At 38.2% G+C, this 26551-nt stretch overlaps 1 protein-coding gene across 2 annotated transcripts; it reads left to right on the top strand.

Moving 5' to 3' along the window:
* The first annotated feature begins 14196 nt into the window (after window positions 1-14196).
* On the top strand, window positions 14197-23337 carry LOC121745002 (protein spt2). 2 transcript variants are annotated; one of them, XM_042138739.1, is made up of 10 exons: window positions 14197-14426; window positions 15327-15417; window positions 15518-15741; window positions 16051-16168; window positions 20949-21017; window positions 21101-21224; window positions 21328-21827; window positions 21911-22047; window positions 22149-22235; window positions 22895-23337. In XM_042138739.1, exons 2-10 carry the CDS (start codon window positions 15397-15399, stop codon window positions 22998-23000), a joined length of 1386 nt encoding a protein of 461 aa, XP_041994673.1. In that variant the 5' UTR covers window positions 14197-14426; window positions 15327-15396; the 3' UTR covers window positions 23001-23337. The 2 variants fall into 2 exon arrangements, with proteins under 2 accessions (XP_041994673.1, XP_041994672.1); XM_042138738.1 differs by having other exon boundaries at window positions 15515-15741.
* The last annotated feature ends 3214 nt before the right edge of the window (window positions 23338-26551 follow it).

Here is a 26551-nt window from a genome sequence, read left to right as displayed (position 1 = left end):
CGTGGCCACACCCCAGGTCATCTAGACCGGCCAACTTGCTCTCAGATGGCACCCAGTCTCGTGTACACTAGCCTGAGGGTTCGCAGCCCAACAGACCCGAATTCGATTAAACATATGTGGTAAACCACTTCAGATAGGTTTCAAAACGAAATAATTGGCAAGACAAACAGTTCACCTCCATAAACATTTCCGGAACAAAGTCCGTATTTAAAGATAACCCACATAAAAGTAGGGTAGAAAAGCCCACCTCGATTGCTTAGCTTTTAAAACAGTTCCCTTCAACCACACTTTCCTCGAAAAAGATCACCCTTTTGAAAGATAAATAATATCACGATTAGAGTCAGAAGAGACGAGACTTTAAACGACAATGCATGAATCCTATGTGGACGACTTCAACATCTAGCACGTTACACGTACATACACTTAACAACATATTACAAAACAAACACACAAAGTCACACGTTCGAAACACACCCCGCATGCAAACGACGTACCCAAAACGCGCACACGACACACGAACACAGCACTCCAAGTCCTGGCATACCCTTACTGTGCAAACGGCTCACTTGGCTCGGAAAAGGTTCGGAAAAACCCGGAAAAAGGATCGGCGTCTCGACATGGCTCGGTGTCTCGGCCGCCTGGCTCGGCACCTCGGCCGACCGTCTCGGCCGCCTGGCTCGGCACCTCGGCCGCCTGGCTCGGCACCTCGGCCGACCGTCTCGGCCGCCTGGCTCGGCACCTCGGCCGCCTGTCTCGGCACAGCTCGGCACCTGACTCGGCACAGCTCGGCACCTGTCTCGGCACAGCTCGGCACCTGTCTCGGCACAGCTCGGCACCTCGGCCGACCATCTCGGCCGTCCGGCTCGGCACCTCGGCCGACCGTCTCGGCCGCCTGCTCGGTACCTCGGCCGACCGTCTCGGCCGCATGCTCGGCACCTCGGCCGACCACCTCGGCCGTCCGGCTCGGCACCTCGACCGACCGTCTCGGCCGTCTGCTCGGCACCTCGGCCGACCATCTCGGCCGCATGCTCGGCACTTCGGCCGACCACCTCGGCCGTCTGCTCGGCACCTAGTTTACACCCCTTTTCCTCTGACCCCCGATTCTCAAACCCTATACGACAAACACACCACGCATTCTACATCCCAAAACACACCCAGACACCTGAGATCATCCCTTCCAGACTCTCCACAAATCTGCCCTAGGCTGAACCCAACACTCTCGGCCAACACACACGAAAACTCTCGAACCAAACACTGATTCCTCCGAGCCATCTCTTGGCCAAACACACCCACATTCATCACAAAAACATACCACTCAGAAACACGCCAATTGCACATGAAAACATCTCCCAAAAACATACAACTCGCGAAACTGCGCAGTTTACTTGCAAAAATCATAATAAATTCATACGACATCCAAAGAGGCTGAAATTTACACACCACACAAAAGACACATTAACCTTTACACAGTTCAAAAATTCGTACCCAACGGAGATCGTTTGCTAAGTTAAAAAGGGGTCGGAACCCACTGCCAGTTACTATCAAAAACATGCTCAACCATATCACATAGCCACAAACCCTATTCAGCATCTAAACCAACCAAAACGTCCTATATGCATGAGTTTTCGAATTAAACAAGGGTTAGGGGTTACCTTCCCCGGATGGTTCAAACGAAACGCAAAAGCTTTACTTCCTTTTCCGACTCCGATTCACGACGAAGGAGGGTATCACCTTGAGGAATCCAAGAAGGTGATAAGAGGGAGTGAAAGGAAGAAGATAAAAACCGAGAGGGAGAAGGAGGGAGACTTACCAGTGAGAGAGAGCAACTTTGCGAGAGAGAGAGGGAGAGATTGAGAGAGTGACCGAAAAGAGAAAAGAAAAGGAAAGGGGAAGAAAAGGATCGGTTATGTGAGGGTGGAGGAAGTTGAGAACATCATGGGGTGATGGGGAAGGGATTTCGAAAAAAGGGGAGGGAGAGAGAGGTTTAAATCGATTAATTAGAATTTTAAAACATAGCTGAATTAATAAAACCAAATTTTAATTTGGCTAGGTAGAAAATCCCATATCCACAACAATCAAATAAACACAAAAAAATATTTCCACACCATATTTTAAACACAAAAACATAGAAAAAAATTCATCCTTAATTAAAAGAATAAAATTCCACAAATTTTCGGGTATTACAGTTAGTGACTTGTTAGGTCTAGTTTTTTTCTTTTGTGTGTTGATTGGGCTTAAAACTCAACCGTCTTGAGCTGACGGTGAAGGGAATTCAGGGAGATAGGACATGCTGGAAAACCGAAACCACCCCCCTTAGTACCTCCTAGCCAGGATAGATGAAGCGAGTATGAAAGAAAAGCCCATACTTAGAGCCAAACACGAAAGCCCTCTTAAAATGTGAGTTATAAGCTTTAAGTGGAACCACTTTCCACATGTTTAGAAAAGAAAAGAGCGGCTGCCACAAATTGCCTAGGGTGAAGTGACTGCGTGTAGCAACACTGAAGGCAGTAGGAAACCCCCCCCCCCCCCCCCCCGAAAAAAAAAACTACCTTTAGAACCCATTTTCTTAACTCTTTATACCCAGATATACATCCCTAGCCACTGGGACTGTGTGTGCAAGGCATGAGACGATTAGAGCTTACTGGCCAGAAGGATGTATGAGAAGGCAGGAACCAGCTGGGCAAGGAAGTTCAGAAGAAAATCGACCAGGGAGTCATCCTAGGTCCCAAAAAGAAGAAGGTATAAGGGTGGCGAAGCCAAAAAAAATGGAGAAAAATGGTCAGAAAACTTGACCACAAAAATGAATGAAGGAAATAAGGGTGGCGAAGCCACAAAGATGCTACTGACCAGTTGGAGATCAAAACCAGAAGCGCCAGCTAAGAAAAGCAACTAACCAGAGGCCCAAATGCACACAGCTCCCCCAAATCAAATAAAATAGCAGTTTTTTGAACCTTAGAGCCTTAGGAACATCCACCCAAAGCACTACAAACCAATAGCTCCGTTACAAGCCTTTAAGCCCTTCAGTAGCTGCACGTGAGATCTAAGTCCGAAGCAACAGTGGTTGAGCATAATGAGAGAATGCAGTCCTAACATTCCTGGTGAGGTATGAGTGACTGAGTGAACCTAGTGTTTGGCCGAAAGTTTGGGCTATCTTGACGAGCGGATATACTGACTGGGAGAGAAAGGGGGGGCGGCGGAAGTTCAAGGCTCTCTGAGGCCGGATTGCACCTGATCCCGAGGGGAGGGATGGTTGAAAATATAGCCCAATCTTTGTGTTTAGTTTTTCTGTGTTTCGTTTATGTGTTTTCTTTTCTATGCTTGTTTTTGTGTTTCTTGTTTTCTCTTTCCGTTGTAGTATAGAGTCTAGTTTAGGTAGAGTCGGTCAGGGAAGTAACCAGGCTAGAATTCGACTTATTTCTTTTTGTTTGTTCTTCACGCTTGAGGACAAGAATGTGGTAAGTGTGAGCAGTTTGATAAGTCGTATTCTAGGCCTTGGTTACTGGTCAGTATGTTGTGCAAAATTGATTATATATGCAAAACAGTTGCTCAAAGTGTGTAGGTTAAGTGTTCTAGCCAGTAGGGAAGTTTTGGAATGTTCAGGGGAAAAAGGGCGCCAGCATGATCTCATACTGATCAGTATTCGTGCTGAAACGGCTTGAGATGGAGAAGACGGATAGCTGGGACGGATTACCCATAATTGAGGGCAAAGAAGTCATCTCACCGCAAGGTTTTACCCTAAAATCAAGGGTAAGCCTCCCTATAAAAGGAAGCCACTTGGAGAGAGAAAAGAGAGACACATTCACTCATTCACCACCATCTTTAGGTAGAGAGTTCTCTCGGTAATACCAGTCTTTCAGCCGTGTCCCACTTCTTGCCTCGCCGCAGCCATGATCACCTAACGTCCAGATGTTCCCGGAGTACCAATCATCCTTGTTCCAGCCAGCAAGATCATAGTTTAGAGATTCAATCGCCCGGAGTGGCAAAACACTTTTATTTCGCTTTCGTAGTTTAATTTACTTGCATTTTCCTTACGTTGGATCTTTGTTGCTTGTGGGATATTTTCTGCTTTTGAAGTGCTTGATGAAGATCCGAACGTGTTTATGCTATGAAGTTAATTTCCGTTTCGTTTATGGTGTTGTTTTCTTTTCCTTCCTTGCCTAGTTAGCTTAGATCTAAAGTTTCTTGGTGTTTTAAGTGCTGAATTTATAATTTCTGTTTTACGTAGCAACTTTCTCTAGGATAGTATAATCTGGCACTGTTTGATTGTGAATCGTCGCATACAAAGCTTAGTTTTAATTTCCGAATCGTTTGTCCATGTTTGGGACCACTTTTGCTTTTTTAGAAGCTTTTTGCTTTTGTCCTTCACCTTTAGTATACCCTGCAGATCTGTCAGCCTAGTCACCACAACTACCACTTATTCTCTGTTTTTCTGTTTAGCCTTTTATAGTAACCTAGTACTTTCTGCATATTTTCTGTTACACCGTATCCACCATAATTCCACGTACACTACTACATGTCGACCACCATTCACCCTTCCTAGTCAGTAGGACACCATCTTAATTTCCAGTCTAGGTAGAGACTCAACCCAAGCGTGGTAGCTAACCAAACCTTCCAAAATATCACCGCGGTAGTTTAAACGCACCATCTCTGTGGGATTCGACCCTTATCACCACTATACTGATCAGTAGGAGTGGGTTGAGGAATCTTTGAAACCAGGGTCTAGGCTTAGTTAGGATCTCTATCCTGACCATTAGGATATATCCTTGCTTGAACGACACCTACGCACCCTGAAGACCTTTCAGCAGTACAGCCTTCGGGTAGGACGGACAAATCGTAGACGTATTTGTCTATCATAGATTGTAGTTCCGAATCCATTGCTTTCACCCATTCGCAATGATCGACATCTGCCTGCGCCTCCGCAAAGTTCCAGGGATCTAATACATTGTTGTCCGAGGAGTGATCCATAGATTCTCCCAAACCAATGTATCTGTCGGGCTCTTGCGAGACCCTCCCATTGTGGCGCGGCACTACAATATTTTGAGTAGAAGTTGAAGTTTTTGGAATTGTTTGTACACTTGGTACTTGTTCTTGGTTAATGGAACTTGTGACAGAAGTTAGCTCATCAAGAGCCACTTCACTGCTGGGTTTATGATTCATTACATAGTCTTCCTCTAAGAATGTCGCGTGAGTACTCACAATGACTTTCTTGTCTCGGAGGCTAAAGAATTCATAGCCTTTCGTCCCTCTAGGGTACCCTATAAACAAACATACCTCCGTCCTTGATCCTAGTTTAGTTGGATCCTTTTCCAATACATGAGCCGGGCAACCCCAAACCTTGAGATGTGCTAGATTGGGCTTACGCCAAGTCCACAACTCATATGGAGTTTTAGGTACGGATTTTGATGGTAAATTGTCTAAAATGTGACTTGCAGAAAGCAAGGCATGTCCCCAAAATGAAATAGGTAACCGTGCAAAACTCATCATCGAACGGACCATGTTTAACAAGGTCCTATTCCTTCTTTTAGCCACGCCGTTCTGCTAGGGCGTGCCCGGCGCAGTCAGTTGGGATTCAATTCCTGACTTCGATAAGTAGTCCAAAAATTCAGCACTGAGGTATTCGCCTCCACGATCAGATCGTAGATATTTGATATTCTTTCCATGATACTTCTCCACAAGAGTTTTAAAGTCTTTAAACTTGTCAAAAGACTCTAACTTGTGACGCATCAAATAGACATATCCAATTTTCGAGAAGTCATCAATAAATGTGATGAAGTATCGAAAACCACCTCTTGCCTCAGTAGAAATTGGTCCACATACATCGGAATGAACGAGCTCAAGTACTTCCTTGGCCCTATTGCCCTTAGCCTTAAAAGGCCTCTTGGTCATCTTGCCTTCTAAGCATGACTCACACTTATGAAAAGGTTCCTCCTCTAGACCTTTGATAAGATCTTGTTGAACAAGAGAATGGATCCTCCTTTCATTGGCATGACCAAGTCTAAGGTGCCACAAGTACGTTTCGTTCATTGAACTTGAAGGTTCCTTTCGTTTCTTTGAAATTTTCGATGTTGTATTGAGTTCTGATTTGCGATTATTAAACTATGTAGAAGTGATTGTGTACAGATTGTTTTCCATGATACCACGACAGATATAAGAACCATCTTTCTTAATAACGCAGTTGTCATTAAAAGAAATCGAATATCCATCATAAACCAATTTAGAAACTGAAATTAAATTTCTTCTAAAAGAAGGTATCAACAAAACATTCTTCAAAATCAAAAATCTATCACTACTAAAACGCAAATAAATGTCTCCCACTTCAACGGCTGCCACTTTGGTAGCGTCGCCCAGCTGGACTTCGATCTCACGATCATGTAGCCGTCTTGTCACTTGCATTAAGTCAGGATCAAAACAAATATGATCAGTGGCTCCTGTGTCAATAACCCAAGTGCAGATTGATGTCGAAGTCAAACAAGACTCGACTACTAGAGCTTGGTGCATACCTGTAGCCTTGCCCCGTTTAGGACAGTCTGGCTTCCAATGCCCCTTCTATCCACACTTGAAACACTTCCCCGTGGGCTTCTTGTTAGCCCTCTTCTTCTTCTTTCCCTTAGCTATCTTGGTCGGTCCTGAGTTCGGTGCTTGCCTTTTTCCTTTGCTAGGCTTTAAGCCAGAGGAACGAGGCGCCGAAATCATCATGGCCGCCTTAGCCTGGACCATAAGGTCCTCTGCTGACTGAAGTTCAGTCAACAGCTTTGCTAAGGTGTAATTCCTTTTGTTCATCTCGAAGTTGTGCTTGAATTGTTGGAAGCTAGGGGGAAGACTTTGAAGGATGATAGTCACCTGGGACTCGGGATCGATGGTCCCTCCCAAGACCTCAATTTGGTTGAGGTGGCCCATCATCTCAAGGACGTGATCCCTCACAGATGAGCCTTCCTTCATTGTCTTCGACATGATACTCCGAAAGGCTTGAGATTTAGCCGTTCGATTCTGAGTACCAAAAAGATTTTTGAGATTCTGCATAATCTCGGCGGCTGTTTCCATGGCTGAATGCTGATGCTTGAGTACTGAAGACATAGAAGCCAACATGTAGTACTTAGCCATCTCATTCGCCTTATGCCACCGTCTGTGTGCATCTCTGACTCATGCCGCAGCGTTAGCCGGCGGCACTGGAGGTCGCGGGGTGGTGAGCATAAAGATGTACTCATCTGCTGTGAGAACGATGTCCAAATTTTGTTTCCATTCTATGTAATTTTGGCCCTCGAGTTTATTTTCTTTGAAAATTGTGGAAAGAGGATTAAACGACATATTGACGATTTGATTTGCACTGCAAAACAGAGTATTTTACTATTGTCTTAAACTTATGTAAGAAGTTTGATTAGATTAACCATAAAACTTTTCAAAATCTTACAACTGTAAAATTAAAATTTTGGACCCTCCAGAGGAAGTCAATACGCATTAAAATCTTACAATTTTACTAGTCACAACACCGACGAATAGTCCAGAGACCACAGAGTGGCATGGCCACCTAATGTTGCCTAAGCAAGACCATCTCTTTAGCATTACAGAGTCTCATTTATACAACAAACTCCCATAACAATGCTCATGTGCTGCTAACAAGATCAAGCTATCTCATAAATCCTGTGTGAACTTCTGAATCTCGCAGTTTCTTAGGATTATTGTCCCCAAAGAGCAGGTGGCGATAATATTGGAAACTACATTCTAGTTCATACTATTATATTTGAGAAGTTCGCCCTCATGAACTTGCTATTTTCTTATGATTATTGTCCCCACAGAGCAGGTGGCGATAATATTAGAAAAAGGCTCCATAAATTGCAGACCAATTGATGGAGACCATATACAAACGTTGAGTTCGTAATTATAGCTTAGATATTTTGGGTTATGGTTTTACTTTAATTATCCTTAGCCTTGAGGCAGTTTAAGGCTTAATTAAATTATGTTGGTATTTAATCTACTGGATAATTAAATCTTTAGATTAATGGTGTTATCTTCCTATAGGAAATTGTTGATCTAGAATTTTATTCTTATTCATGTCTACTATAAGGTATATCTAAAATAAACAAATTATTTAATCCTTAATAAGACATGAAAAATAAATTCAAAGTATTTCCTTGTTCAAGATTAGGAAGAGATATTTTATTATTTAATGTATTCATACATATCTATCCTTATTAGGATCTTAGATATATAAATTTTAGGAAACTATTAAATTATTCTCGTTCATATCATCTAGGAATAAAATAATCATTATTTATTTCCATAGATATAGATAATAATAAAAATATTCCTTAAATCTAGATAAATATTAGGAAACTATTAAATTATTCTCATCTATATCATATAGGAATAAAATAATATTATTTATTTCCATAGATATAGATAATAATAAAAATAATCCTAAAATCTAGACAAATCTTCCAAAAAGATTTTATTTCCATTAAATAATAATATTTTAATGATATCTTTTAATAAAATAATCAAATAATCATTAAAATAATCCTTCATCGTTATCTCATCGCACGAGGTTCGCACGAACGATGAACGACGAAAATCCGACGAGTTCGTCGTCGGATCACGACGCATGAAGCGTCTCGGCCAGCAGCGCACGAGTGCGCACATGCTCTCGGCCGCCTGGCTAGACCACCGGCTTGTCGGTGTCTCGGCATCTCTCAGCCAACGAGACGCGCACAGGCGCCTCAGCTCTCGGCCAGCCGCTAAGTTCGTCTCGGTGTCGTGGCTCGTCGGGTCCCGCGACTCTCGGCCAGCAGCGCGCACGACTGCGGCGCTGCTCTTGGCCAGTTGCTCTCGCCCGTCTCGTCCCTCCCGAGCCTGGATTCTCCTCTCGTCTCGGCACACGTCGCGCCTTATGGCGCACACGTCTCGGCCACGACTGGAGCTTCGTCTCGGGAAGCCTTCCGCCTAGGGTTGGCCTGGTGTCTCGCGGTGTCTCGGTGGTTCTCAGACGAACCACCACTCCGCGCCAGTCACCGCCACGTCGACCTCGACCCGGGTTACATCTGGTGCGTGTGGTCTTGGCCGACGGCGCGCACGAGCCCCCACTCGTCTGCGCGTCGCCCCGTGATCACGGCTCCCGGCTCCCACTGTCTTGACATCCCTACCTCGATCGCACGTGGTGCGTTCGAGCAATTCAAGTTCTTTGATTCGATAGTTCTTGAGTTCATCATGCATAAAATTAAACAAAAACACCAAGAACATGCTTCGCAATCAAATAACACATGCTTTAGCATATAAAATCCCTAAAATATGCTTACTACGGAATTAGCCAATTTACCTCGTTGATTCAATCATGAATCGATGATGGCTCGCTCCGTCTCCACGTGAAGATCTTCAATACAAGACCTCATATCTTCTTACTGGTATCCCGGACTATACGCCGATATTTGTGTGGGCAAATCTCACCAACGTATTAGGACTTGAATAACGAAGATAGAACTCAGCTCACGGAGGAAGGCAATTTTCGATTTCTCTCTCTTAAAGGAGTGGACCAAAATTTGTGAGTGGAAAAAGGTGTGTTTTCTGTCTCCTTTATTCTCCTATTTATATAAGTCACATATTGGGCCCAGTCAGGGATCTAAGGAAGAATTTGGATCAGGCCTCACCCAATTAGCTTTTTACTAATTAAATTAAACCCACAATTTAATATAAGCTTATATTGGAATATTACAAGCAGCCACTACAGAAGTAATATTGCACTGCCTTTCCATATCCGAAATTACAAGTATTCCGGGTTTCCTTTATTCGCGTTCAATTTATTTCCCGTGCTTAAGATATAAACATCCATTAATTAATTATTGTCTGCTATGGACTTAATTAATTAACATATTTTATTCTCCAATAGTGGACTTAGCAAGAAACTCTTATTTATTATTCATAGAGCAATTAAACTCCAACTAGCTAGGTTCCGAATAATAAAACCTTGTTTCGAGCTCCTCTTGTGGATGTTATCAAACGAGACTCTCCTCGCGCACGTTTCAACATAATAGCAACCATAGCACCTCTAGATAATGATCACCACTACCCAATATACCTGGATCGTTGGGTTACGAAAAACCCGCACCTTTGGTAAGTCAAAGTAGTGGATACTCAATATCGTATGCTCAATGCTAACGTACATTGATTAAGAAATTATCAAGATCTCGTCTTTCAGTAGATAGCATAAAGACTCGTCTTACTGTTAGATCCATTCAGTGCTATACCACACCAACGTCATCTTATTTCAATAAAGCTTAGAAATAATCGGACTGACATTGCAACCTTTCGCGATAGGTAGTCTAGGCCTATCTAGGTTGTGAAATTCTTATTTTTCTTTGTTTAGAACTGACCGTGTTACCTTAAATTGGACGACGCCCATAACTGGTCTACTAAAATAAAGAGTTAGACTTTGTTATGTTTGCTTATACATTTAAATATGCAATAAACAACCATTAAATGTAAAACATAACAACATTATGACAAAAATAATCTGTTGCATTTATTGGAAAATAACCATTAGAGTTTTACAGTATGCAATCACTCGAAAGGTGATTTCTAATATACAAAACCCTAACACTAGACAACTATTGGAAAAAGATATTAATTAATTAAAGTCAAATAGCAGACTAAAATTAATTAATGGATATATATATATATATATTCCTATATAGGGTTGCGTTAAAGATAGAACCATTCTTAAGTATAGAACCTAGAACTCTACATATTTTATTCATTAGATGAGGAAAAAATGACGGTCAAGATTAAAAATCATACATATTAGACTATGTTTTCACGACATTCCGGACTCAACATGTGAAAAAACTCACATGTTGATGGAAGAATGAATGAAACGAAGAAGAGTCCATGCATGCTTTATTTTTTCACTTATCTGCATTCACCCATTAATAATAGTTTTGGTTGTAATGGGAAGTTGTTGTGCAAATCAACACCATTGGATTAAAAGATCTAACGACCTTCGTTTGGCATTTGTTCTACGTTTAAGAATGGTTCTATCTTGATCACAATCCTATATATATATATATATATATATATATCTTAAACACAGGAAATAATAAATTAAAGAGGTAAAGCCCGGATTACTCGTAATTTGGGATTGGACGGGCAGTCAATATTATTTTACTGTAGTGGCTGATAAAAATATTCTGTTTGGATTTGAATTAAATTGGGGCTCAATTTAATTAGTAAAAGTCCAACAAGTTTGGCCCAAGTCTAACAACCTCCATGGATCCCTAATCTGGTCCATCATAACTCTATATAAAAGGGGATTAGAAAGGAGATTAAAAAGGGAATTAACACATTATTTTTCGTGCTCCCCTCTGGGAGTGGATGAAAAATCGGTTTTTTACAAAACTGATATTCTGTCTTCTTTCTAATCAAGCTCTTTTCGATTCTGACAAGCTTTGCCCACCCAAAGGTCATTATCTGAGTTCGGGATACAGATTAGAAGATTTGTGGTCGAGTACGAAGATGTTCATGTGGAGAAGGCGCAAGCAATCGACGATTCTTTGGAGAATCAGATTGGTAATCCTAAACCTTAGAATATCATGAATTAGGTTTTAATTCCTTAAAGCATGATATATGTGCATTCTTGTATGCAATTGATTGTTTAACATGTAAGTAATTGATCTCATAATCGGTCAAATAGATCTGTAGATCTGATTTATTTGTTTAAGCATGACTTCCGCTGTGCAAGGGGCTCCAATCCCCAACAGGGAGCTCCCATTTCAGCTCTGGAAGAGAGCTGAAAACTAATGAACGTCACTCGTTGGAAGTTGCCTCCTTCCTCCTTCTCTATTTCCATTTATAAGAAGGCGTGAGGTCTTGATCCTTAGGACATTTTTTCTCTGAAAGGTCTGCTTTACCCTTTACCCTTGGGGATCTTTCTTGTGTGACACATCAGTCTTCTAATTGGGTGCTCCCGCTGCATGCCATCTGATCCAACTTGATCCGTTTGAGCAGCAAATTGACTCATTCTCCTAATCCATTCGTCCGCCCAGTTGATCTACTCGTTTTTCTGAAAATGGCGGACTTTCATACGCACCTGGCTCAAAATTGGACGTTAGTTCACAGAATTTGATGTAGTTTTATGACAGAACAAATGCCTGAAACGAGTCTCATCAAATATAAATAAAGCAAGATCTTTGGACAACATGTATTCCACGTAATCAACCATAGACATAACAGGATCAAACATACCTTGACGATCCATTGTGGAAGCGATTGAGGAAGGAGAAGAAGATTTCCTTTAACTTTCTTCGGTGTGGTGGCGCAACTCCAACTCCAACTCCAACTCCAACTCCAAGAATTTGTTTATTTCTCTTTCCCTTGTTTATGTGTTCTCTATTATGTATACTTTGATTACATCACTACACTTGTATTTATTGGCAGTAAGATGACAAACTGTAATAATAAACAATTAATGCCCTTTTCATCAAAGTGACTATTAAATGTGATTAAAAGGAGCGTTTCCTTTTCATAAATGTCGTCAACTAATTTAGTCATAATCATAAACTTGATCTCAAGTCTTGCAGAAATCACCAACTTTATTCCTTACATATATATTCATTTCCTTAATTGTTATAGGAATGATATAAAAAGATTTCTAGATATGATAGGAAATATATAATTCCCAAATTGGTGACTATATATTACTCCATTCGTCTCTAAAGAATATGCACTTTGAGTTCGGCACGGGTTTTAATGTCAAGTTGGTAAAGTAAGAGAGATGTAAAGAGAAAAAATAATTAAAATACTATTAATGGAGAATGAGTCCCACTTCATTAGAGAGAAAAGACTTTCCAAAATTAAAAAGTGCATATTTTTATGGGACGGACAAAAAAAAAGAAAGAGTGCGAGACGGATGGAGTAGTCAAGTAACAATCGGCCATATTGTATATACGTAACCTCAATTTCCTTGTTAGTCATAGGAATCATATGGTGATTTACTACTAATTGATTTTTCTCATTAATAACCGATAAATCACATGATTAAGAAACGTCCCAATAATAATAATAATAATAATAATAATAATAATAATAATAATAATAATAATTAGGAAAAAATTGTACTTTCTCCGTCCACGAAAAATTGGGCTCTTTCATTTTCTGCACTAGTTTTGAAAAAATGATAATAAATAGTTAAAGTGGAGAGAAAGTAAAGTACCAAAGATAATAATGTAAAGAAGTGTATTACATTGAAAATCCAATTCTATTTAAGATTCTATCACATGTCACATATGTGAGACATAAAATTTACAGTTGGGTGATGCGGAGATGCAAAATTCATAACTTCTATTGGTAAGTGCATATTATTGTTAAATGGATTTAAAAAAGAAATATGCATATTGTTATGAGATGAATGAATTATAATTCTATTAGTAATTGACTAATTTCAATATATATTTATACATATACAAATGGGTGATATTTCAACTCAAAACTAATAACTCATAAAGATAACAAAATATTTTTTTCGATCATTTTTTATTTTTTATAATTTTAAATTTTTAATTTATAATAATTGTAAAATTAAAATAAAGAAACAGTAGTATAACTTTGCAATAATGAATTAGGGGTAATAACTATTTTCATGTACATTTGAGAAAAATATTTGACTTTTGAAAAATTAATGAAAATTGACAATTAAAAATGAGAATTATTATATTTTGGGAAAATTCTATATGTTCGGGTTAACTTTAGGGCAATTCTATTGGGGTGCGGATTATTCGGTTTGTCATTTTTTTTCAGGTTATAAATTTTCACCTCTAAATATATAAAAGTGCTGACTATTTGAGTCAATCCAAGAATTTACGGTTAAATTAATATCCCTATCTCCAGTGACTTAGCTACCTACTTGATTTCTATATTCTAGTTTAAAGCCAACGGTTAAACATCAATTTTTTTTATCCCACATTTATTAAATTCGACTTGATTATGTGATTGGCGGTCGAAGTTAAATATAACTTAGTTGGTAAGACATTTTTATTTCATTAAATAGTCAGATTTTGAGTATGAAAGAATCATTATTAATCATGTTATTTAAAAAAAGAAAAAAAGAAAAAAAGAAAAAAAAATAAGAGGTGTGATCGATGAACCGGTCAATCGCAATGGTCTGGCATCTCTAGCTCGCGGAAATACCGGTTCTGTCCAACAATTTTATCCTCAACACTACAGGCGCACGATAGCAGAGCGCCCCTCTTTTCTGGTTCCTTCTCCGCGGCGCTTTATCTCGCCCAGCCTCGCCAAAGGAATTTCTCCTCAATTCAATTGCGAAACCCTATCTCTATGCCTCCAACACCACGGCCTCCTTTCAGATCCCAAAACGCAACTCAATAAATATTGACATTTAAGCTCTGATTTTTCCGTCGTCGATTCCGTTTTCACCTGTTTTGGAGGTAACTTTATTCAATTTGATCGAATCTGTTAATTTCATTCGCTATTTGATTTTTTTTAATCGTGGTTTCAACCGTCTATGATTTTCTCGGTTTAAAGAGCAAGCGTCCGAGTAAATTTCAGCATCATACGGGAGATTTGCGATTGTTTTTAATTATTTTTTAAAATTGGTCCGTATGTTCGATCAGCAAAAAAACAATGCCTTTCATCGGTTGATGATGTTGCATCTCAATTTTCTTTCCTGCGATGGAATTTTCTCGATTTTTTTCATGCGCTGTTAATTCGTGCTATCCGAAAAAAACTGTTATTTTTGTATTGATGTTATAGTTCATGAAAAAATTTGGCTGTAATTGATTGATTTATGTTATTTTTCAATTTTGTATTTGCGATATAATTTGATATAATCTGCATCCCACGATACAAATGAGGATTTGATGATAATCTGATATTGTCCGATTGAATCTCCTTCCTTCAAGTGTCTTGGGAAATGCCAACTTTTATTCCATTCAATGTTGCAAATCGGTTAGGGATTTGAATATGTTTAGGCGAGTTTGTGTTTTATGAGTATGTAAATATTTACATGTGTTTGTTATACTATTATACAGTTAAGTGATATGTTAAATGCGTAGAAATCTGAAATGAAGATGCCACAACTTGTCATTAAGCAATTAAAGAATGAATCAGTATGTGGTTTGGGTTTGATATTATCATTTGGATGTGAGGAATTTGTTTTATATTCCTATATTACAACTAGTTTTCTTTGTTGGATGTTCGTTGTGCTACATTAAACAAACTATTTATTCATTCAGTTGTTTGGCATTTGGCATCTGGTAATTAATTGCAGCAATTTGCGGATCTGAGTTCAATTAAAATTTGAAATATGTTTACATTTCTCTCTTCAGTGTTGGGGATTCGCGTCTTATGAGACCAGAATCCATATGTTCTGTTTGTATCTAGCAATTCATTAGAGCAATGCGAGGGTATGAAAAAGATGTAAGCAACTCACCGATCTTCAAATGTATTGGCAGGTGTCTTTCGGGATACTTCTGAGATTTTAATTTTCCTTAAACATAGTATATTTTTCTAATAGCAGGAGTATGAAAATTGGGATGAGTATGAGGAAGATGGAGAGGAGCAAGAAGAGGAAGAAGGTTGTGATGATTATTATGAAGAAGTTCATCAACCCACCCAGGAGGAGTTGGATTACCTTGCTATCAGGCAAAAGTTAAAAGAGTCGATCAGAAAGAAGATGAAGAAGGATGCAGGGACTGCGAACTCTGCCTCCCGCAACAAAGTGAATGCATCACGTAAAGACAAGTGAGCTTACCTCAAAATTTGATCATCTTGATGTTTTTTGAATACTCTATTGAGTGAAATGAATTGGTATATATGCCTATGATGGTCTTATTTTGCTATGGGTTTATTCAACCATTTTTATGCACAATTTTGGGTGCTTGAGCATTTTGAATCGTTGATTTTTGTGCTGAAGATTTTACTAATATGAATATATAACACAAGCTTTGTTGATTAATCAGCAAGGATGCTATAGCTGTATTGCATATTTATATTATAGTTGTATTGCACTCAGATCAAACTTTTGTTGATGTTAACTTGTAATACTTGCAGCTATGGTTCTTTCTTTGGGCCTTCACAGCCAGTTATTGCTCAGAGGGTAATCCAAGAAAGCAAGTCCTTGTTGGAGAATCCAGATCTGGCAGCAAGAATGTGTAAAACTAGCCAAAAGGTACACTGCAATTATGTCCTTTTGTATATGTTGGTACTGTTGCTTTGATGTCGTTATGCTTTCCCTTTTTTACTTCTTGAACCTTGATAGTTACACGTGTAATATAAATAACTGCCATTTCAAGCTAAATGACCTAGAGAGGCGTGGTTAGTTGAATTTTGATATTAGCAAGAATTATCACTACTGTTTTGTAGTCAGTTGATTGTACTGCTACAGGATGCCTGATAGCGATTAGGTAGTTGTTGTCAGAGAACAGACAGAAGACAGGAAGACCAGCACACCTGAGTGTAAACTGAATAATATTGATGGAAACGAATGACAAAAATGAAATACAAAGATAATCCTCTTGCAAGACCCTACCACGAAACTACCATTCTTAAATAAACAAGTGATCAGACATTTATCTCTTCCAGTGAGGAGCTATTTATAATCTACTAATGAAGACTCCTACTTAACAAAGACTACAAAGATACAAGTAGACTCTGAACTGATTCTAACTCTAAAAGATAACAAGTCAATAAGCAATAATAAATAAACTACTCCCTCCACCCGCCATTAAGAGTCTGTCTACCATTTTAGTTCGTCCGCCATTAGGAGTCCCGGTTAGTTTTACTATAAATGGTAGGTAGACCTCATTTTCCACTAACTCATTCTACTCACATTCTATTATAAAACTAATATATAAAAATGGACCCCACATTCCACTATCTTTTCTCACTTAGTTTCCTTTACATTTCTTAAAATACGTGCCGAACTCAAATGGGACTCCTTATGGCGGACGGAGGGAATAAATATAATGATGGGAGCATAAATTTGACCAATATCATCCACCCCGATGTCAAAACAGCCTTGTCATCAAGGCGGACGTTAGAACTGTCTTCTCCACTCCTAAGGAACAGGGACAATGCCTGGTGTCAGAAGAGGCACTCTAATAGGAACAATGTTGATGGCAGTGGCAGGAACCGGGGGTGTTTCTGCAACAGGTAGCTGAATCGCTACAGTAACAGGAGGGTTGAGTGGTGGAAGGATTTGCAACGATGCTGTTGGAGATGGAGGGAATTCCCAGCATTTAATGGGTGCAATTGGATGGAGTGTCGTAAACGTCGTTGTCTTAGTAGAGTGTGAGGATGTCGCTGTGATTATTGGTGGAATACTTACAGACTTGTGGTGGTAAAATGAAGCAGGAGTTGTTGGAGAATGGCTCTGATGGAAATGTTAAAGGTTGTGTCGTTCTTGTCGATCCTTGTGCACCAATGTCTTCCCTAATTTCGGGATTGCAACCGTCGTTCGCTGCACCAAATTGGTGGAGATATGACGATTGTTGCTTGAGAACGAAAATAAAACAAGAGGAGGCAAGAACAAAAATCGAACGAAAATAAAACAAGAGGAGGCAAGAACAAAAATCGAACGAGGAATAATGCTAAAATACAAAGATAATCCTTTGGCGAGGCCCTATGGCTGAAGTACTGTCTGAATTAAACCAAGTAATCAAGATATATAGCTCTTCCAACTATGAGCTATTTATTATATAACATACTAATGAAGACTCCTCAACAAAGACTACTCAAAATATAACAATTAGACTCTTAATCAAACTCTGACTGTAAAAGATAGCAACTCAATAAAATACTCCCTCCGTCCCACAAGAATATGCATTCTTTCCTTTTTAGTCCGTCCCATAAGAATATGCACTTTCCTCTAATGAGGTGGGACTCATTCTCCACTAACAATACTTTTACTACTTTTTCTCTCTTACGTCTCTTACTTTACACATTTTGCATTAAAACTCGTGTCGAACTCAAAGTGCATATTCTTTGGGGACGGAGGTAGAGTAAATTAACTAATAAATATAAGGATGACTGCAAGAATGTTTTCGATTTCAACGACATTTTTTTGTTGGGGGAAGGGCTTTGGTGAGGATTTGTTAGACCATAAAAGTTGCTGCTGAAAAATTACAGAAGAACAGGGAAAGAGAGAGAAAGGGAGATGATAGAAATAAAAAGAACAAGAAAAAATAAGTAAAATAAAGATAAGACTCCTCCTAATACTAAGAGAGGTCTCTCCTTCAAGAAGGCCACAACAATAAGCTGAAATCTCAATATAATTCCGACCATTCTTCTGCGGAACACAAGGCCATATTTATAAAAACTAATAAAGACTCCTAACATGAATTGAACTGTAAAAGATAAACCTATTTCTAAGACTCCTAACAACAATAAATACCTAAACAATTAATTAATAACTAAACGATAAACCCAAAATCAGTGTTGTTAAAAACGCGACCCGAGCGCGCTCGGGGCGTGGGGCGCTCAGGTCGAGACCGGCTTCGCCCCGACATGGGTGAGTCGAGCGAGATTCATGGGGCGCAGTTGTGGCGGTGGGGGCGACGGGCGACTGGGGCGAGCCGAAGAGGTTTTCCGTTGTGTTAACAAAATTTTTTGGGTTTTGAAAATGGAGATGTGCTTTAATGGGTAGAGAATCGAGGCATTCATTATTTAATCCACCTTTTCCTCTATTCTAGATTAATTAATTGTTTTCTCAGCCTCATCATCTCTGCGACCCACTTTTTGATATTTCCCTAGATTAATTAATTAGTTTTTATACGACTAGGTTAGTCTAATTAAATTATTAATTCTTATTCACCCACTCAAGTTAGAGTCTGTATCAATTCCAATGCATTAGTTAGTGCAGTTATTTTATTACTCAATAATTCTTTTTTTACCCACTCTACAAGTTAGAAAAGTAAAAATTTTAGTTTTTTTTAATTAAAATATTCATTATATTGATTAAATACCTTTAAATATTACTACATAAATGATAAATAATCTAGAAAATGGTACTTTCACACCAAGAAGTCTTTTTCACACAATGTATTTCATTAACCTGTATTAAAAGTATAGATATAGCTTAATTAGGCTAATAGTACGCCCTGATTCGTGGGTCCATATTCAGATGTGATATGGAGTAATGATGTATGTAGATTTATTTGATGTGATAAACATTCAAGCAACAAACTTATAAAAGAGACACAAATATAATCATCATTCGGCTATTCTGGCGCCCCGATTCGTGGGTCTCTCGCCCCGTCGCCCCATCGCCCCCCCGCGACCCGGGGTCCCCCCTCATCGCCCCGGGGCGCCCCGCGACCCTAACAACACTGCCCGAAATATATCTACAGAATATATGGATGGAGTCGTAGAACGTCCTCTATCAGGATTGAACCCTAGATATCTCTTTTTGACAAAAGTCTACTCGGTTCTGTTCAGTGTTGTTAGGGTCGCGGGGTGCCCCGGGTCGCGGGGCAATGGGGCGACGGGGCGAGAGACCCACGAATCGGGGTGCCAGAATAGCCGAATGATGATTATATTTGTGTCTCTTTTATAAGTTTGTTGCTTGAATGTTTATCACATCAAATAAATCTACATACATCATTACTCCATATTAAAAAAAGAAGATTAGACGAAAAATATAAATTTTCAAACAACATAACATAACTAAATAACTGAATTTTATTATCAAAAATCATCAAAGTTCCAAAAAAAGTTGCAAAACATAAAATAATTAACTAAATAATATCATCATCACTCAGAGGTAAGTCCTCTTCTCCTTCATCGGATACAACCAAATTAATATTTTCACTGTCATCTTCATTATCCACAAGGGTATAAGCACGCATAGAGCTTGAGGCTTGTTCTCTTGTGCTTGTGCTACCTCTAGTATAGTACACTGCTTCCGACGCTCCAGAAGCTCTACCATCATTTAATTTTGGGAAATTGTTTATAATTGCTATGTTAAAAATTTTAGTAAAAAAAAGATGAATAGCAAACTTTAGAGATTTGAGTTCTTTTTCCACTAATCCCTAATTCCCTACCATAAGAGTAAAAGTTCATTGATTTGAAATAATATTGTAGAAAGTGAAAAAAATGAGAAAAAATGATTTCTACAATTTAAATTTATTTCAAACACCGCATCACAATATATCCACACTACTAAATTTTATTACTGCAATAAACACCGTGAATGTAATAACTATTTTATTTATATTGCATAGTTAATGTTTATGTTATTAGTAAAGCGTACTAACGGAATAAGTATTTATTTACTTTTAAAAATTGAAAAAATAGACCATTTACTAACATTATTTCTATTATCAGGAATTTTCAATTCCATAACATAGATAAAAGAATTGATTATTTTGATTAGTCCTTCTCATTTCCATAACATAGATAAAAGAACTAATTACTTGTGTTAAATAAGTATACTAAATCAGTGGAGCCGAGTGATTGACGGAGACCATGAAATAATTATCCAGTGCAAAGCGGTGTAGGTGAGCCATTTCCCAATCAGCTCTGTATATAGGTGAAAGCGCCCAACGTTTATCCACACTCACATCGATTTCTCGTTTCCATCAAACCGCCAATTGTTTCTGCTTCTCCCTCCTCTCTTCCTTTAAAAAAAAGTGAATGGATGCCTTTGTTTCTCAATTAGGCTCCACGGCGACCCAGCCGACCCAGGCGCGCCCCACCGTCGCTCCACGGATCTCGCACGACCCCGCCGCATCGGGGCGATGTCGGTCTCGACCCTTGCGACCCGCGACCCAAGCGCGCTCGGGGTGCGATTTTAACAACACTGGTTCTGTTGCACTAGCAGTTTCTTGTAAAAACTGAAGACACCTATGCATGGAAATATCACATCCTATATATTTATAAAATCTTTTAGTCGCCTCTCAAAGATATCGATAACATGTGACCCTTTGATTATAACCTGTGTTTTTCTGCAGGAGAAGAAGACCTATGTCTCTGCTCCTGTCAGTTCAAAGTTTCAAGCACCGCCAATTGTTAAAAATGGGGTAAGGATTTATAATTTATACTCCACTATTTTAATTGATTGCTGTACTTGTTTCTCAATTCTGGATTGCTGAATTTGTTGCAGTTGAAGAAAAAGGTTGAAATGCTGAAAAATACAAGAGACTATTCCTTTCTGTTATCAGATGATGCTGAGGTTCCAGCTGCCTCAAAAGGTCCACCCCCAAGAAATGTGTCAGCCCCCAAGTCTGGTGTGAGATTGCTCCTCTGTACTTTCTGGTTCGTTGATGCAAATCCTGTTGCAATTATATTTTTCTCAAGGGAACTCATACAGGTTTTTTCGTGGACTTGAAGATGCACGATCTGCAGAATTCATGCATAGGAGCAGACCAGTGGTGAATGGCCGTGTAAGAGAAGTTTCCAATGGTCGTGATGGCAGAAAGCCTACGCTTCCATGTAGCCAAAGCAAATCTAAAGTTGGGATGGATAACGTAGCTCATACTAACAAGTCATCTGCAGAATCTAGGAAACAGTTTGGTAACAATAGTGGAAGTGGTCCTGGCCGGCCTCTAGGACACAAAGTTGTGCCTTCTAAGAGTTCAGTATCTGCTACAGCGAAGTCAACACAACCTGTTGCAAAAAATATTAACTCTGGTGTACGTAAATCAACGTCTTCATCTCTCCAACCCATCGCACGAAGACCTATTTCATCAAATTTGCAATCTGGAAATACCAGACCTACTTCTTCGCATGGTCAGCCTTCGGCTTTGAGAAGACCTGTACAAAAACACTCTCATGGGACTACCAAGCCTAAGGTTATTAGTAAGCAGTCATTGCCTTCCTCTAAGGTTCAGGTATGAGCTATTAGATCAGAACAAATTAATTTTGCTTTATATTAGTTTCAAATTTTGTAAAGGTTGTTTTACTGTCTTGCCAGACTAAGATTTCGCCTCAAAGACACCCGTCACGCGTTCCTTCGCGTGATGAACGACCGAAGGTGAAACCCAAGAGGCAGCTCCGTGATGAAGATTCTGAGGGTGCGGATGCCATAAATTTAATAAGACAAATGTTTCGGTAATTGAATATTTTTTATTGGTACCTTATGAATTATTCTTTTTCAGAGGGAAACTTTTCCTTAGTATTCAAGTATTAAGACTACTATATTTGTCTGGCAGTTATAATCCTAATAGGTTTCGAGATGATGATGACACGGATGACATGGAGGCCAATTTTGATGATATCATTAGGGAGGAGAAACGAAGGTCAGTGATATGCACCGAGTGTCTGATAGTATTAAATATAAACTGGTTCATTGACATGGCTTTTTAACTTTATGCTATGGTATTATCATTGTATATAATCATGAATCATGCAGGAATTTTGGACCCATCTTTACAATATCTAAGAAGTTGAATGATTTTTCTTTCTTTATTAATGCGGTCAGTAATTAGTTAGCTACTTAAGGGGTGTTCGGTTTGCAAGATTGTATCTAAGATTAAATTTGTAGTGTGTTTGGTTCATGAGATTCAATCCTAGATGGATAATCATGAGATAATTAGTCATAGCTAACCCCTATGACTAAAATAATCTCACAACTCAATCCTAGATTATATCTTGGTATTATTTTATCTTGGAAACCGAACACCAACTTAGAGTATTACATTCAGTTGCTAAGAAATCAATTTTCATATGGATTTATAGTTGGAATTTATGCTAATATGATGTGTGCCTCTGCCGGAATTTGAACACCAAGAGTTTGTGGAAACTCAATCAAACTATCTCATTATTTGCCTTTTGTTCGTGCCTTGTCTTATCCTGGGAAGAAATGCGTATGGGTTGGTGAAAATGGTGGGGTGCATTTGATGTGTGGTCTTAAACATCGAGCTTTTCGCTGCTTTGAATATGATATATGTTTGTGTAGTTCAAGAATTGCCAGACAAGAAGATGAGGAACAACGCATCCTGATCGAAGAGGAAGAAAGAAGGGAGAGGATGAGGCAGGCAAAGAAGCGCAAGATGGGCCATTAAAAGGAGTGGGGGAGGAGTCGTAAATAGACAAGGGAGATGGAGAAGAGTTTGTTATGATTGATTTGCTGTTGCTTTGAGTCTACATGAATCGATCAAACTCTAGGGAACTTGCTATAACAATTGTAATCATTTTCTAGTTTGGATTCATTATTTCCTTTTTGTTGAAGGGCCAAATCTGCAGTTTTATCTAGAAGATTGTTTTCTGTTGCGGCCGATGGTTAGTAGAACTAATGTTTATTTATATCATGCTTTTGAAAAATATATTTTAGTGACGCATTTTCCTTTGGGATGTTACACTTTAAATGACATTTTTTTAAATAGAAATATCTCTTCTTTATTCTTTTTCCACGTAACTCACGACATCAACTCTATTAAATTTAAAAAATGTTCCTACTGATGGTAAATTAAAAAAATGTTCCATTCAAAGTGTGATGGAAGGATATATATCTTTGGTTATTTCATAAGAGGCATTTGGTACCTAAGATAAGAGCTCATAGATGGGTTTAACTGTATGTTTGAAATGCATGACTTGAATTATTTTTATTGCATTGAAGCCTATGTTTCAGCTTATTAGACAAGCAACATCGGAAGTTGCACCTAGATAATGAGATAAAAGCAAATTGAAGCATCTTTTTAATATAAACGAGAATGAAATGGACGGAGGAGCAACTTTGTGGAGCGGCAAAGAGAAATAGGTTAGGATAAAAGACATATACAATAGAGAAAAAGGAAATTTTAAAAAGGTAACTAATGATTGATTTTTAGTTCATACCACATAATATTAAGTATTGTGTAATCCTTCCGTCCATCGTTATGAGTCTCATTTGAATTTGACACGAGTTTTAAGAAATACTCCATCTATCCTTTAAGAGTATGCACTCTTGGTTGGACATGAGTTTTTTAACACACACTTGATAAAGTAGAGAGATACAATGAAAAAGCAATTAAAGTATTATTAGTGCAGAATGAGTCTCACATCATTAGAAATAAAAGATTTTCCAAAATTAGAAATTGCGTACTCTTGTAGGATGGACTAAAAAAGAAAGAGCGCATACTTTTGTGGGAAGGATGAAGTATAAAAGAATGTAGGTGGAAAAAGATAGTGGAATGTGAGACCAATGTATTAGTTTTATAATAAAATTAAATATTAGTGAAATGAGTTGGTGGGATGTGAGGTCTACATACCATTTATAGTAAAAGTGAATCACGACTCCTAAGGCGAAGAGAGTATATAACAACATTAATTATGTTACTCTTATTCTTATGACTGGAAAAATTACCGTAATGGAGTACTAGATTTATTGTATCGATTAAATACCAAAATTACTTATCAAAAGATTTCGGTACAATAACAATATGAAATTTCATATACTACAATGTATACCATGGGATAATGGAATTTCTCTATATATCATAAATTATGGTATACACCGTGATTTATGGCATACGTGTTTATATTGACACTAATATAGTGGTATTTATATATACTACTAAATATGGGTAGTGATAAAATAATGCAAACTGTAAATATTGTACAAACTCCAATATGATCTGGATTGTTAAAAAATGTCAACAGATGACAAAAAACAACAGCAACAAAACAATGTCAACACAACATCAACCGTTGACATTGTGTTGACATTTTCTAACGATCCAGATTATAATTTGGAGTTTGTACAATATTTAAAGTTTGCATATGATCACATCCCTACTAAAAATATTTTTACATATATTATGTATTTGTAATATAATATGAGTATTATTTAAAGATATAACAAGATTGTGGTATATCGTACCGAAGTCTGGTATGCCGTAAATTTTGGTACAGTATCGGTAATGAAATTGGTCAGGTGCACCGAAAAGTTTTGTAAGGTAATGCTTGGTTTTTATTCATGCCGAATTTGCGGTACGGTACCAATATGATAGTTTAGTATTGTATATTGTTCCGACTCCTATTGTTACCATCCATGGAGGTATTCTTTGAATATTTGTACTTCCTCCATCCCACTCAAAATGTCCTTATTCTTGAGTGGCACGAGATTTTAAGAAAAGTTGTTAAGTGGAGAGTAAGTAGAAAGAAAAAAGTAGTTGATATTTGAATGAGGAGAGGGGAGAGGGATTTACTTCAAATTTTCAAATATAAAAAGTGGACATCTTGAGTCGGAGAAACTAAAAAGAAAATGTGGACATCTTGAGTGGGCGGAGGAAGTATGTTTTAACTACTCCCTCCGTCCCTAAAAATTTGTCACCTTTGACTTTTGCCATTTTTGGTAATGGCCTCACATTCCACTAACTTACTCTCACTCACATTTTATTATAAAACTAATACTCCCTCCGTCCCATAATAGATGACATACTTGGGAAATGTCATGTGATTTTAAGCGATGTTGTTTTGTGTGTCAGGTGAAGAGAGAAAATAATATATATATATTAATGTGAGAGAGAGCTTTTTCTAAAAAAAGAAATGTGATATCTTTTGTGGGACAAACTAAAAAGGAAAGTGTGACATCTATTATGAGACGAAGGGAGTATATAATAGTAGGACCCACATGCCACAAACTTTTTCAACTCAGTTTCTATTACATTTCTTCAAACTCGTGTCGGGTCAAATGGTGACAAATTATTAGGGACGGGGAAGTAATTTTTTTTTTTTGGTATTTTTCCTTCTACTTGTTCTTTCCTTTTTTTTTTGGGGGGGGGGATTTTTCTCTTCACTCTATTGTTAATGAAAACTTTTTTTGTGGAGGAGAGTCATTTATCTATCACAATATAGAATATGAGGAATAGGACCACGGAATGAAAAGGTTCCTTTCTGCAGTTGTGGTTGGATTTATTCTCATGCCAAAAATCTGTCGGACATCTTCACGATTATGACTCAAATTTCTGGAGTATCACATCAATTTTCAACACTTCTATTGAATAAGAAACAACAGCTATATATTTTTGAGACTATTTTTTTAGTGAACTTTTAATATCCATATTTTTGTTTCTATATCACTACACTAGTTTAATCACTCTTAGTCCTATCATATCGAGTTATTCTTTAAATTTGTTTTTTTTTCATTTTATTGAGTAATGAAAACCCTTTTGTGGAGGAGAGTTGTTTGTGTATCACAATAAAGAATATACAAAGCTATAAGCCCTTTGAATCTTTATGCAAGTAGAGGATGCAAGACTTTATTCTTATGCCAAATCTGCCTTATATATATGTATATATTTATGATCATTTGTGGAGTATCATATCAAATTTCTATCTTAAAGTATGGCTCAAATTACTAAGCTTGACACCAAGGTAGAGAATACAAATCCTCCTGCTAAAGTCTACGATTTCCTTAAATACAATCTAAACAAGTTTGTGAATTTGTTCCCGCAAGTGTTCAAAAGTGTCAAAGGTAATTGAAGGAGAGGAAGGCCATGTTGGAAATGATAAGCTCGTCGAATATGTAATTGGTCAGTCTTTGCAAATATTTATGAGTTGTGTTTTTTCAAATTATTTAAAAAACATGATATAGATGCAAAACATGTACATGTATTCGTCTGCAAGATTGGTG

Source organism: Salvia splendens, chromosome 8 (assembly GCF_004379255.2).
Source record: "Salvia splendens isolate huo1 chromosome 8, SspV2, whole genome shotgun sequence".
Taxonomy (NCBI): domain Eukaryota; kingdom Viridiplantae; phylum Streptophyta; class Magnoliopsida; order Lamiales; family Lamiaceae; genus Salvia; species Salvia splendens.
This window is presented reverse-complemented; position numbering and strand designations above follow the sequence as displayed.

Bases quoted from the DNA above. Each gene is read 5' to 3' on its own strand.
- LOC121745002 (XM_042138738.1), top strand. From the start codon at position 15,397: ATGCGAGGGTATGAAAAAGAT. The intron at 15,418-15,514 runs GTAAGCAACTCA...TTTTTCTAATAG, and splicing joins TGCGAGGGTATGAAAAAGAT to CAGGAGTATGAAAATTGGGA. The intron at 16,169-20,948 runs GTACACTGCAAT...GTTTTTCTGCAG, and splicing joins TGTGTAAAACTAGCCAAAAG to GAGAAGAAGACCTATGTCTC.